Source organism: Archocentrus centrarchus, chromosome 21 (assembly GCF_007364275.1).
Source record: "Archocentrus centrarchus isolate MPI-CPG fArcCen1 chromosome 21, fArcCen1, whole genome shotgun sequence".
NCBI lineage: Eukaryota > Metazoa > Chordata > Actinopteri > Cichliformes > Cichlidae > Archocentrus > Archocentrus centrarchus.
This window is the reverse complement of record NC_044366.1, coordinates 6,389,077-6,402,802: the sequence shown is the minus strand read 5'-3', so window position 1 is coordinate 6,402,802 and position 13,726 is coordinate 6,389,077. Positions and strand designations below refer to the sequence as shown.

At 39.2% G+C, this 13,726-nt stretch overlaps 1 protein-coding gene across 1 annotated transcript in view; it reads right to left on the bottom strand.

Moving 5' to 3' along the window:
- Positions 1–3,434: 3,434 nt before the first annotated feature.
- The window catches only part of obsl1b (obscurin like cytoskeletal adaptor 1b), a 36,357-nt gene continuing 26,065 nt past the window's right edge, over positions 3,435–13,726 (bottom strand). Inside the window, exons 16-22 of the mRNA XM_030757332.1 lie at positions 13,451–13,563; positions 13,145–13,298; positions 10,293–10,454; positions 10,051–10,155; positions 9,517–9,783; positions 7,369–7,634; positions 3,435–5,177 (exon numbers count right to left, since the gene is read on the bottom strand). Of these exons, the coding sequence (XP_030613192.1) occupies positions 5,163–5,177; positions 7,369–7,634; positions 9,517–9,783; positions 10,051–10,155; positions 10,293–10,454; positions 13,145–13,298; positions 13,451–13,563 (1,082 nt within the window). The 3' untranslated portion in view covers positions 3,435–5,162. The remainder of the gene's footprint in view (positions 5,178–7,368; positions 7,635–9,516; positions 9,784–10,050; positions 10,156–10,292; positions 10,455–13,144; positions 13,299–13,450; positions 13,564–13,726) is intronic.

Below are 13,726 nucleotides of genomic sequence, written 5' to 3'. Positions count from 1 at the left end.
AGAGGTAGCTTTCCAGCTATGTCCTGTTATGCCCAGTAGGGGGCAACGTCGGCTTGATTAACGCAATAAAACCTACATCTCGACATTCGAGTGCTCGAGCTATGCGGTGTTGTATCGTTCCTCAACACTCCCTTAACAAATATAATTAGAATATTCCTCCATTGTACATGGAATTATACCAAGCTATTTTACAACTGCTGGTGCAAAACAATACGGTTCATCTCCACAGCATTGATAAAGGCTCAGCCACGCTGTCGTGGCGACATCTGTTGCACTATATCTCCACCAGTGGAACGCTGTAATAGTCATTGAAAAGTTAACTACCGTACTACACTATAATATGACATAACACAGGGCCTTGAGTAATGCACCACGACTTGGTCATTGCCATTCTGGCAACAGCAAATTTATAACACCGTGTCTGAGGGTTAAAGTAGGTTCGCTGTGAATCGTCTATTGAAAAACTGGCCAATCCTTATAGCCTAAAAAATATACATTTTACTCAACTCCATTTTAAAAGCGAAATATGTTAAAGCAATCTATTTCATGATAATTTCTTCACACATTAGGCCCGTATCCTAATTCATGATTGTTAGTAAGCGGCTGCAAACGAGGAAAAGAAACACTCGAAGTTAAACAGATATTTCTTTATTGTTCAGGGCAGGCATATTTTATAGGCTATATAATGCAATATAACAATATATAATAATATAAAATTATATAATACAAAATACCTTAGGGTAAACACATTGCCTACGATTTCAACAAATTAAAGAGGAAAAAAGTACAACTGTGTAATACCTCTATTAAAACGCTTGAGATGAAGGCTGAAGCCTTAAACGGAGGCTGAACGTGCCTGAAATGAAGAGTAATGCTTTTAAACGAACCCTTCTCTCAATATTTCCTTAAATTTAACTTTCTGAAGCTTTCTTTTCTTTCTGAAAGTCAAATCGACGCGCGCGACTTTTTTCCCGGTTTCCCGTCTAACGTTTCCCGGGAAACGGGAAATGGTTCTGATCGCATTTCCCGGGAATCCCGGATCCCGGGATTAAACCCTATTCTCCACAGATCAGAGCAGGTACACACTGAGCACACGCGACAGATGTGAAAGAGTGTGGAGATGCCATGGTGAACGTTGTTACCTTGAAACATCATCCAGCATGACTGGTTTGGCAGTGGATCGGTGATGGTCTGCAGAGGCATTTCCTTGGAGGGTCATGCAGACCTCCATGTGTTATGGAAAAGTACCCTGATGACTGTTAAGTACCAGGATGAAATCCTCACACACACAGTCAAACCTTGTGCTGGTGCAGTGGGCCCAGGGTTCCTCCTGGTGAAGGACACTGCCCGGCCTCACGTATCCAGAGTGCGTAGGTAGTCCCTGAATAACGAAGACACTGATACCATTGACTGGAGCTCATATTCCCCCAGACATGAATCCAACTGAGAACCTCTGCTGCATCTGACGCTGCGAATTAGCGCCAGGAGTAGAGTGATACAGTTGGCTCGGCCTGTGATCTCCATTTTTAACTCTGATTTTTGTTGGGTATTGAATCCACCCCACACAGAGCTGATTTTGGTTTCACTTGACTGTTGTTACACAAGTTGGTCTCAACAAATTACATAATGTATGACTGTAACGATTTTCAGCTTGGAATATTTTATTCCTCCTTCCTCTGAAGGGTGGCTGGCCTCTCCCTTAGAGATGGGGTGAGGAGTGCAGTCATTCAGGAGGGGCTCAGAGTAGAGCTGCTACTCCTCCATAGTGAAAGGAGCTAGTTGAGGTGGTTTGGTTCATCTGAAGGAGGTGGCTGGGGAGAGAGAGGTTTGGGCTTCTCTGCTTAGGCCCCCGTGTTACAGCCCCAGTTAAGCAGAAGAAGATGGATGGATGGATATTTTATTCATCAAGAACAGATGTGATTTTAAAGTTTTCCCCATATTTTTTTGAGCAGTGAGGTTCTTATTCACTTTATAGATGTTGATAATGTGATTACTAAATCTTAGCATTACTAGAATATGTGGAAACCATTTTAGAAGATGTTATGCACACAGACTATATATAACAGATGGATGTATCTTCGAGGTCTGAAAACCAAAGCAAATATTCCTGTAGACATCTATGGGAAGATGACACTTGGCTCCCTTCATCCAAGCCTTGAGTAAATACTTCCTGGATGAGGTCATGGATCCATCATCTAATTTCAGTCTTACTCTGTATGACAGCTTTTGTAACCTACAGCCTCTTTTAGTCTCCAGAAAGATGGTAAAGCAGGTTATGCTTTAAGGCGGGCCTGCCTTGAGATTGACAGATTGTTACCATGAGTGTGCAGTCTTCTCAGGTTTCATAGTCCGATCCACCCCACCTGTCTGGTTTCAGAAAACTAAGATGGCAAAAATGCTCAGCTGAACATGGGACTTCACAAACCAGTGGGTGATGTTATGGTGGATTCATCCATCTTTTATATACAGTCTGTGGTTATGCCTTGTCCAGGCACAAACACCATAATCCTTTTTTTATTTTTATTTTTTTTTTGGCAAATACAACCTGTAAGCCTTGTAAAACTTACTCTGGCTCTATTGTATTGTATATGAAGATGGGTGACAAAGGAAAAACCAGTGTCAAGTATTTCACATAAGGATAAAAATGTTTTATTATTCTATAAAAGTGATACCTCAGAACAGCAGAAGGCCTCAGACTTTTCCCTTTAATGGGAGGAAGTGTACCCAAACTGTGCCAGGGCGATGCCCTACTGTAGCATAACAGCCACCAGAGTCAAGCATTTAGGTTTTTCCTTTAATTTGTCACCCACTGTGTAGCTCTGGATTAGCATTAAGAAACAGATTCACACCACACTGATTGGAGGTTACACACACACACACACACACACACACACAGATACTTAGAACTGCAGAAATGAGTGAGAACATTTCTTATTTTTGTAAATACAGTATATCAGGATTTTATTGTGATTGATTTTGGTTTTAATGTCATTTTTGTTTTACCGAGTTATTAGTTGTGTTGGTCACCACAGCATGCTAACACAATGTAATGTTTTATGTTGTCTGCGATTAAGTTTGATGTGAAGGTACACGTTGGTGCCTACTGTCGGTAAACTTGAATGTGGCGTGCACGACCTTATTGATCTGTATATTCAGTTTGATGTGGGGGGGAAACTTGCTCAAATCCTGATTTTTGTATTTGTGTATGTGGATTTCAGAGTGATTGCATAAGTGTATTTCTAATTAGTTTAATGATTTAACATTTATACGGTATGCAGCGGGAGTGTTAACACTGACTCAAGTAAAGAAACTGGTTCACATGAAATAGCTCCACGAATTGCAGCTGATAACAGTCAAGACAGGGAGGGGAAAAAAACTAGAGATACCTTCCATCAATAAAGCATGTTTTATTGAAAAGGTTCATATTTCACTACAGTACTTGACTTTACATACCTCATGCTCAACACAACATGACAGAGCTCAAGTCAAAAGGAAAAATGGAATATGGAACATGTGAATATGAAAACGGCAATCATTCTCCACTCGACAAACGTAATACTCACTCGGCGAAGCAGTTCAGTAAATCAAGCATGCCCGGCTCATCAGTCAAGGTGATCAAGTGTTTTTCTTTCTTTCTTTTTGGCCCAATTTATTTACATTACAAGACCTTTGCTACAAGTTCTTCATTCAAAGTTTTCATGAAAACCTCAAAAAAAAACCCAGTTCTTTACAATGAACCACTGATGGAAACATTTATTGAGTTGACACAAACCAACACTGGTCATACCCATAAACTGTATATAAAAGATGGATGCAGCTTTCGGGTATGATAAGAATTTTTAATGGCCTGCCTGGGGCGGCGACTCTGGTTGCAGAAGAAGTTATGGTTGTATAGAAGGCTAAGTGATGACAGTGCTCTGTGACCTAAGTCAGCACTTTTCTGATCACCTTTTGGGCTCAGGTGATAGTTTCAAGGAATTTTGAGTACAGCAGGAAGTTAATTTAGTAAATTATAGCCAGAATGGAAGGTAAAACAGAGTGTGCTCGTTGGCCAATGAGCAGACAGTGACCCTCAGATTCACAGCCAGACTCTCCCCTCACTTTTCAGACCTTTTTCAAAAGAGATGGCAAAAATGCTCGGCATTATCGGCATATATATTTTAAATTCCCTGATTTTTTTTCTTCCTCTGCTTAGATTCTACATAACAGATGTTGAAGCATTATTTAAGTTGAAATAGAGTTCTTATTTCCTCAATATTATTATATTAATGAGGTTCTGATAGCTTTGTACACAATAGCTGACAGAAATGTCCTTCAAAGAGCTACTTTTTACTTTCAGATTTGAGCCTGTACATTTTCACTTTTACTTGAGTCAAGTACTTCTACCTAAGTGATAAATGTGGGTACTTTTGCCACCTTTGCCAATGAGTGACATCATATTGAGTAAATCCATCTTTCATATGCAGTCTGCTGTCATACTTAGTTTTGGTATTTCTGTTTTCTAAAGCAAAAGTAAAACTAAGTCACAAAAACATACTGTAATAATATGTGGGGACTGAACATCAATGCATAGTGTGGTAGTTTTCTACTGGAAAAGGCCTACCAAGAACAGATATAATATATAGATATATATATGAATACAGATGCATTAAAGATTTTTAGTTTTTGCTTTATTTTTCTATATTTGGCCATTGTGCCAGCTTTGTTATTCTACATTTCTTTAGAGTTGTTGTTGGTGCATTACTTTAACGCTATAAGGATGCTTAAAGGATCTAACCACAGATGTTTTCTTATAGTATTTTAATCAGATTTTTTATTTTATTTTATTTTATTTGGCACAAATACACATTCAGCTTGAGCTTTCATAACCCAGTTACAGTCAAACCACTTTCACACGGGACAGTATTTACAATGAAACTGCAATTTATATAACAACAAAGAACCCCGTTTTAGCTGTTCTCTCACACTAACAAATTTTATGTAACAGAAATCATGTTTGTTAAAATTATGAGACAATTAAACAAACTGCATGACAATTCATCACAGCCTTGTTTGAGCCACGTTTACAGACTGTATGTAAATATATAAGCAATTTCAATGGGACAACCTGTGCCATCAGTACAATATTTAATCCACGTCAAGGTGATGGCAGAGCAGGGGTTTCACTCACTGATCACCTGTGAAGCAGAGGAGAAAATGAGTCTGAAGACCAGCGAAACAGTCTTGCAGATGGCTCATAAATTTAAACCTAACTTAACTCCAACCGTTATACACAAAAGCCTCTTTCAAAGAAGCGGCCCCTTTCAGTAAATGGTGTCACCTGATACGCCAAAAATACTGTCATGACAGGTGAACTCCAGAACCCCGTCATCAAGGCCCCCCTCTCACGTTTAAATGAGTTCCCATGAAGTCATTTTATACTGGAACTGGACTGTTTCAGCTTTCCACTCGTACTCTTACCGTTGAGATTCAGATTACTATTTACAAGATATGATTCACAAAGTATTGGCTTACCATCTCAACCATGTGTGCACCACTTCATCCACAGTTTTATCTAAAAATTATCAGCTGTTAAATGATACTGCTAGCTAGTTTTTCCACAGCTTAGCCATATTTCAACCAGTTTAGTTTGTTATTAGCTGACACTTTTACCTGTTAACCTTATATTTAGCTCATAATTTCCAGTTATTTAGTCACAAATTCAGATAGCTGTCAGCTTTTATTTTTCTACACAATTTCAACTGCTAGCAACGTTTTTAGTTCCTATTGTACCTATTGCATATTCATGACATAGAACAGAAAGGAACCTGCTTTGGGGTTTAATTAAAGAACTGAGTTTAAGAGGAAGAAGTTTGAGCAAACAGGTAATTAAAAATCTTGCCTTGTAGACTTTAAAAGATGGATATAGTTAGTGTCTTAAATCTGTTTCTATTGGCCAGCAGGGAATGACTCTGGCTGCAACAATAGATTCTGATGTATAAATGTCTCAGTAAACACTTGGACAAGATTATGAGTTCAGTCACTAGTTTCAATTCTGATGAGATAAATATGATTTTTAAATTATACACATTAGAATCAAAAAGTAGGATAAAAAGAACATGTTTTACCATGTGATTAACAAGTTGCTAGCCCATGAGCAATAGCTCTGCCTTGGTTTCCCACCCTTCACTCTTCATTCACAGTAGGATATATAACCAATTTTTATATACCGTCTAAGATCCATAACTTTTCACTCAAACATCTATCGGGTCCAAAGAGGATACTTTTACCCCTGGGTGAGAACAGCTTTTCTAAATAAGCATAATTTGTTCATACATTTTATTTACAGCGTTTTAAAAGACCCGAAGGTCTGAAATTATCCAGTGTTTGCAAAAAAAAAAAAAAGGAGAAAAACCTAGATATGTCAAAGAGTAATACTCTTCTTTCACATACCTTTAATTTTCTTGTGACCCATCAGACTCACATTATTCCATAGCAGAATATCAACAATTTAAACTTTCATTTGGCAAAGTAATCCAAGTATTTCTGATCATTTTTACTAAGTCTGAGGCCTGAAGACAATCAAATTATAAGCCCCAAATTGATGTACATTCAGCTATCATGTAATTGCCTTTGCTTTTCTTAGTCATGCATGAGTTCTCCTTGTGTCGCCATCTGCCCTCCTTTTAAAGCCTAGTGAATTTCTGACAGGTTTACGGCCTGAACATAACACATAGGAGACATAATAAACCTAAAAATAATTTAACATACTCCTGCTTCTACGGGTGCATGCTCTGTTTTGCCTGACCTACATGTCTGTTGATGGACTGGTGCTGTAAACACCCTATATTGATTATAGAACGCAGCACTGCAGGTGCCAAACGTTGACTGATTTTATGACATTTTGCTGCATGTGCTACGCCAAGTCATGCAACACACTTACACACGCCGCCTAGGTGATTTGTTTTGCTGTGCTACAAATTGGCCATTTTAGTTGGATGTTAAAGAAAATATAATATTACTATTACACTCAGACATTTTCTTCTCCAACTGTGCACCATTACACTTCATGTATTTGTTTCTTTGCAGTCAAATGGGGCAACTTGAAGACTTTGGCGTTACCTCCATCTAGTGGTTCAGATTTCAGTTACACCAAAGGCTTTTACAACACACTCAGACACACCTAAGACTTAATGAAGGCTCTGTAATCTGTAATATTAAAGGATTTTTGTAACAATTTAAAAAAAAAAAATGATAATCTTTCAACATTTTGTGGATGAACTGGATGACCCTGCAGCCCTCTATGAATCATATAAAGTAATTTAAAATATGCAAATAAAGCTGCTTACACTGCTGCTTAAAAAAAATGCCATTCTTCTACTTACTCACTACCCCAAGCTGGGCTCTGCTCTTTGCTTTCCCAGCTGTGAACTCTACCACTCCATTCATTTCTGGAGAGGTTTGCTTGAGGGTCAGCCTGTGCACTGTGCCCATCTTCTCCAGGCGTACCCGAGAGCTCGGCTGCAAGGGCTCCCCATTCAGGCTCCACACGGGGGATTTGAAGACAGGAGCTGAGACCTCACATTCAAAGCAGGCTTCATTGGGAGCCATGACTTCCACATCCTTCAGCTCTCGGACCACCAACAAAGACTGGGCTGGGTCAGTGCACAAAAGAGAGGGAGAGCGGTTAACTGTTTTAAACTAATATAAACACACATTTTTAAAAAGATCCCACAGTCTGAACAGTGAAGTTGAAACATCTATCCATCCTTCCATTTTCTTCCACTGGAACTCATCCCAGCTGTCACAGCGTGAGGGTGGGGTGCACCCTGGACATGTTGCCAGTCCTTTAAAGGGTGGGAAACAAACCTCTAAGTCTTTGAGGAGCCTGACATCTACTGGTTAAAAAGTAGTAGGGTTTTATCTAGCCCGAGCCAATGAGTAACTCTTTCCCAGACATCTGATTTACAGTAAACAATTTAATTAGCATACTTAACATAATTTGGGCAGGTCATCCAATATAAAAATCAACCAAATACAAACAAGGTCCCACCTGACCCCCTCAAACTCAGCTCGATTTTTATGCCCAATAACTTCCACCTATTTAATGAAGCCATTTTTTTTTTTTTTTTTTTTTTTAACATCAATATCCATGGATATATCATAGTTTCACTAGCACTAGCAAAATCTCTATCATGTGGGTTAACAGACAAACATCCCGAGTACCAGTGTTTGTTTCAGTTACTTGTTTCTGTGCTGCTTTCCTATTCAAACTGTGATATAGTTGCTGATATTTTTGGCAGTCTCACTCCTGCATATTAATTAGTAGTTAGTTGTACCTAGGTGTGGCACAGTGTTGCAGTAGTTAACACTGTTGCCTCACAGTAAGAGGGTTCCTGGTTTGAACCTGCTGGCCAGCTACGGCCTTTCTAATGTGGAGTTTGCATGTTCTCCCTGTGACTGTGGGTGTCCTGCAGGTAATCTGGCTTCCTACCAAAATCCAAATCTAAAGTTTAATTGGAGATCTTAAATTGAATGGTTCTCTCTTTATGTTGGCCCTGTGATGGACCAGCAAACTCTCCAGAGTGTACTGCACCTCACACCCTGTGACAGCCGTGATAGGCTCCAGCCCACCTCCATCACCCTGAATTGGATAAGCAGTTAAGTGGATGGATGGATGGATTTAAGTTACAATAGTCAGTGTTTTACATTTATGAGGCAGGCTTTATGTCAGATTATTTTGCTAAGAAACTTCCAGTTTTTTGCCTTTTATAGAAAATAATTATTACATTTCCTGCCTGGGGGTTTAATAAAGTCCACCTTTAGCATCCACTGTAAAATGCTTCTTTCAGTCGTTCCCTTATTTACAAAGCGTTGCCACAGCAGATGCTCTGCATGTCTGATGAGGCAGGTTTAACACCAGATGCCGCTGCTGACACGACCTGAAAGGGATTTGTGTCTCCTTCTGGTCTCAAACCAGGGACATTTCATGTGTTTGGTAAATGTGTCAACCACTGCTCTATGGAGCTACTCTTTAGTGTTCATTGTAATCATTCAAATTCAATTAAATGAATTCAATTTGCCAATTTTTTAAACATTACTTTACACCACCCATGGTCACGTTGAACTTAAACAAGGTACAGTAAGTGTGAAAGTAAAACAGATTTATAAAAAATAAAAATACACTTTTGCATAAATATGTGCCACTGATATTAGCCATTTTCCAAAATAAGAAACTACATGTGGTAACTTTACCTTTCCAGTAGGTGGCACTATCTGGTTATATATGCATGCACAGTATTTACTGTTGCAGTTACACTACTATAAGAGAGGGATTTCATACTGTTACAGTTCTAATATGCAACAGTCTTTGGGTATGTTTTTGTTTGTTTTTTGTTTTGTTGTGTGTGTGTGTGTGTGTGTGTGTGTGTGTGTGCGTGCGCAGCACTAGTACAGGGTCTAAATTTGAGTGGAGCGTCCTGCACTGATGATATTGTTCAATAAGCTCCAAAGTGCTTTAATCAAGAAGCCTCTTACCCTCGACTGTCAGTTTTGCAGAGCATGTATAATCCCCAACCTGCACACTATATATGCCCTCGTCATCTAGCGCCACCTGCTGGATGATCAGTTTGCGATAACATCCTTCGCTGCAGATCTCAAAGCGTTCAGAGGGCAGGATGACATTGCTGCCTTTGTACCAGCGGATGCTACATCTGGGGTTGGACACTGTGCAGTCTAAGATCACGCGGCTCTTCTCAAGGGCAGTCTTATCCTGCAGAGGTTTTACAATGCTGACTGGAAGCTCTGAAAAGGAAGAAATGTAATTTAAATATGGGTCATATGAATTTCTTAGAGAAGAAATCAGAACACACTTCGGCAGAAACTGCACCCTATCTGACCCTGCTTTAATGACCAGAAGATACATATTTTCATTATTAAATAGAGACAGGAAATGTGAAAGGACTCAGCTGCTGTGGGTAATTTTGCCCATGTTGTATGTACCCTAATCATTGGTTGTCCTGGTATGGTTACACTTGAATTCATTCTGATATAGGTGCATTATTTCAATACCTTCCACCTCCAGGTATGCAACAGATTCAACATGTCTCGCAACAAACTTGATCTCTCCAGAGTCCTCTGCTCGCACATTACACATGAGAAGAAAATGTTTTGTCCCTGAAATGGGAAAAAATTGTGAAAAGTTAATAATAAAACTTTTATTTTTCAATAAACCCTTGTAATAATTCACATTTAGGCTCAGTTTCTCTCCAGTTAAAGTTCTTAAAGCTGAGGATCTTATTTTTTTTGCAAACCTTCGTGGCGGATTTTAATGGTGCTGGTGGGTTGTATCCGCTCCCCATTTTTGTACCATTCCCCAGGCACATCCTCCACAGAGATCTCACAAACAAACACAGCGTTTTGATCTTCTTGGACGTCCAGGTCCTCCAGACCCTGCAGGATCACCAGTTCACGCTCTGCAGAATTCAAAGAAAAAAAAATATAATTTTAAAATTTCTTTTTTTTTTGTTAAGATAAGAGGTCTGTGCTCTATCATCCTGCTTACCGCTCTAAAATATAAATAGATATATTCCATCCATCCATCCAGAAGGCAGATGGCAGTGTTGTGTTGTATTTGCAAAGCCCAAAGCCACGTCTAGAATGCAATTTCACCTCAACTCTACAATAATACGGGCATCATAGTAAATACCAGCTGCAGCGAGCAGTACTAATAACTTTACTTATTAACTTCCAGGTTTTATTAGTAATAATACCTAATAGCACTAATGTGGCTACAGTTATCAAAATTTTATGCAAATAATATATATGTACAGTTTAAGTTTCTCCAGTTTACTCAAACACAGGAACTTGTTTAGCTCTGAATCTATCAACATCTTTCTAATTGGTCCACACAAGCACAATTTCTCTTTAGGACCTCCAGATTTTTGTTAAAAAATAAACATTATTCTCAGGTGTATAGTTCTTAATTATTAAAACAACTGTATTATATGTAAATGTAAAACTATGCAGCAGCGGCACACCCACACAGGTGTGTTCTGTTTCTCTGATTAAACAAACAGGTGCAAAAAAAAAAAAAGCTAACAGGAGAAGAGTTAGCCAACTCTGAAGCTAGCAGCTTTAACTTTCTTTATGACTGAGTGAGTCTGTGAGCAGACGTTAGATAACATCAGCTAAAAGCCCCAATGAGATTATAAAGAAGCAGAAAGAAACAAGGAGCTGCAAACTACAGCAAAGCTGTCTGCAGTTTTGTGGTAAGTGCTGCATAAAAGTCACAAACCTAAGTTATTATATTGAGTATCAAAAAGATCCTTTAACTATAAAAGACACACTTTACAGGTTCATTCACTCAAAATATAACACTGCGTTTTAAATTACTGTCAAATAGCTTGACTAAAGTTACTAATCATGCTAGCAATATTAGCAGTAAAGCAACAATGTCTCCAAAACTAGATTAGACTGCTGTACTGTAGTGGTGCCTGACACAGCTGGTAGGCCTTTATTTTCAGTAAGAACTGCTTAGTTGTTGTTATATATTTGAGAAAACCACATTTACACATAATGCAACCCATCCTGTGCTGTTTTCATGACACCATTTCCATTCTTTGAGGAGTAACTAAACACCCCCTGGACATTTCATCTGGTTTCACTTTTCAGTGCTGCAATGAAATAGAGCTGTACTCCAGGACGAGGTCACCACTGTTGGGTGTAGTTACAACACAGCAAACCTGAAAGGGCACTCTGATGAGAGAGAGTACAGGATTCTCATGTAAGCTACAGCACTCTCTCTCATTCACCTTGAATGAAGTGATGCACTGCTGTTGAACTGAATTGTGAATCTGTTGTTTCATTTTGCTTGCACTAAGTTGAAGAAAAAACAAAAAATTTTAAAGCAACAGTGTTGACATTAGTCAATACACATTTATTCAAATGCTTCAGTGTGGCCTTTAGCCAATCAAATAACCTTAAGAAATATCCTGAGAGACCAAGGCAGTTGCTTGGGATGAGTGATCAGCTTGTTCTATGAACAAAATCTGTAACAGGAAGATGTGAGGTTAATGCTAACTTCTAATTGAAACTCAGCTTGCCTGCCTTGCGGGTAATTAGTGATTGTTGCTATAATGATCGTACCAGCAACTTCACAAAGACACCAAAAATCAGCATTGAAGCAATGGCTGCACGTGATTCTTTTTGAATACACCAGGCACAGCTGCGTAGCATTCAGGTTCCAACCCATCCAACGTGGCTGATTATTCCCACTCAAGACAAAGCTTGCAGTTCAAACAGATGTGCCACGACACATTTTGAGAAGCATCTTATTAGCAGCTCTTTGCTCTTGCTTACAGGGATACATGCCAACCTGAATAGAGCAGATGAGAAGGGCAAGACCAAAACTGCATTGGAGAAGCAAAGTCAAAGGCATGTACCCATTGTATTCCTGGTGTGCATCCTACACCAAGGCCAGTGACAGTCTCACAGTTTCGTGATCCAGTTCTACACCAAATTCTATATCTTATGCTCCACCTTGGCACCATACTTCGTGAAGACCAGCTTGATGATTGTGTAATGCTGCTGACTAAAACATGTCCATGCAACCTTTAAAAAAAAACCCCAAAAAGATTCCTTCATCCACACCTTGGTATGGAATGACACCAAAATTTTATGTGTTCTTCCTTTCTCCATGATTCACCATGCCACCATTCATTATTCTAGTTTTTGTAAAGTCCTTCTTGAAAAAAAAACAACCCTTTATCTTATTATGGCTTATTACCAAGGCAATGTAAACTTAGCACCAGTTTAATTTTCTAACTTACATTTCCCTTAATACATTGTTGTAATCCTGCACTGTTAAAGAAAATTAAAAAAACATAGAAAAAAAAAGCACTAAAATGTTATGGGTTCTTCTGCCATGCTCCAACTGATCTCCACCTCAGCTGAGGATCTGCACCCGGCCACTTTCAAACCTGGTTCAGAAGTGAAACCTCTGTGAAAGTATAGACCAGGGATCCTGCTAATGACTTCGATATTTGACTCAGGTGTGTTGGATCAGGGACACATCTAAAACCTGCAGGACACCAGCTCTCGAAGCCTGGATTTGAGGATCCCTGGTATAGACTCATATCGGTATAATTTATACAGCAGACTTTACCGTAGACTTCCACAGTGCAGGATGTAGCTGCATCTCCTGCATCACAGGTATACATGGCAGAATCACTGACATGGCCTTTCATGATCTGGAGAAACCGCTTCCTTCCCATTGCATAAATGCGCAAGTCCTTGCTGGGCTTCACCTCAGCCCCATCCTGGAATTGATCGGAAAACACAAAATAAAACAGGAGACCCAGTAATTTTAATTTGAATGTTCTGCAGGGACCATGACTTGATGTTAAAAATGTAGCGTCAAATTTTTAAAGGCATGGCAAAGAGAGAATATAAAGAAAAATCCAGCACTGGCCTTCATCCATTTCACATCCACGTTGTGTCTTGACAGCTCACACTCGATGGAGATCACTGCCCCTTCAGGGAACCTCTGGTTCTCCAGTTTTCTTAAAATGGTCACCAGGGGCTCTGGTGCAGAAAGAGATCATTTGATTTAATAACCAAAACCCTGCTTAAATTTCTTCAAACGCATTGCTGCTCAAAATGAAAGTAACCTTTGCAAGTAACTTATATGGACTCATTGCGATGACATTTTTATCCAATTGTCATCTGCAGCATTTCATCCCAAGCT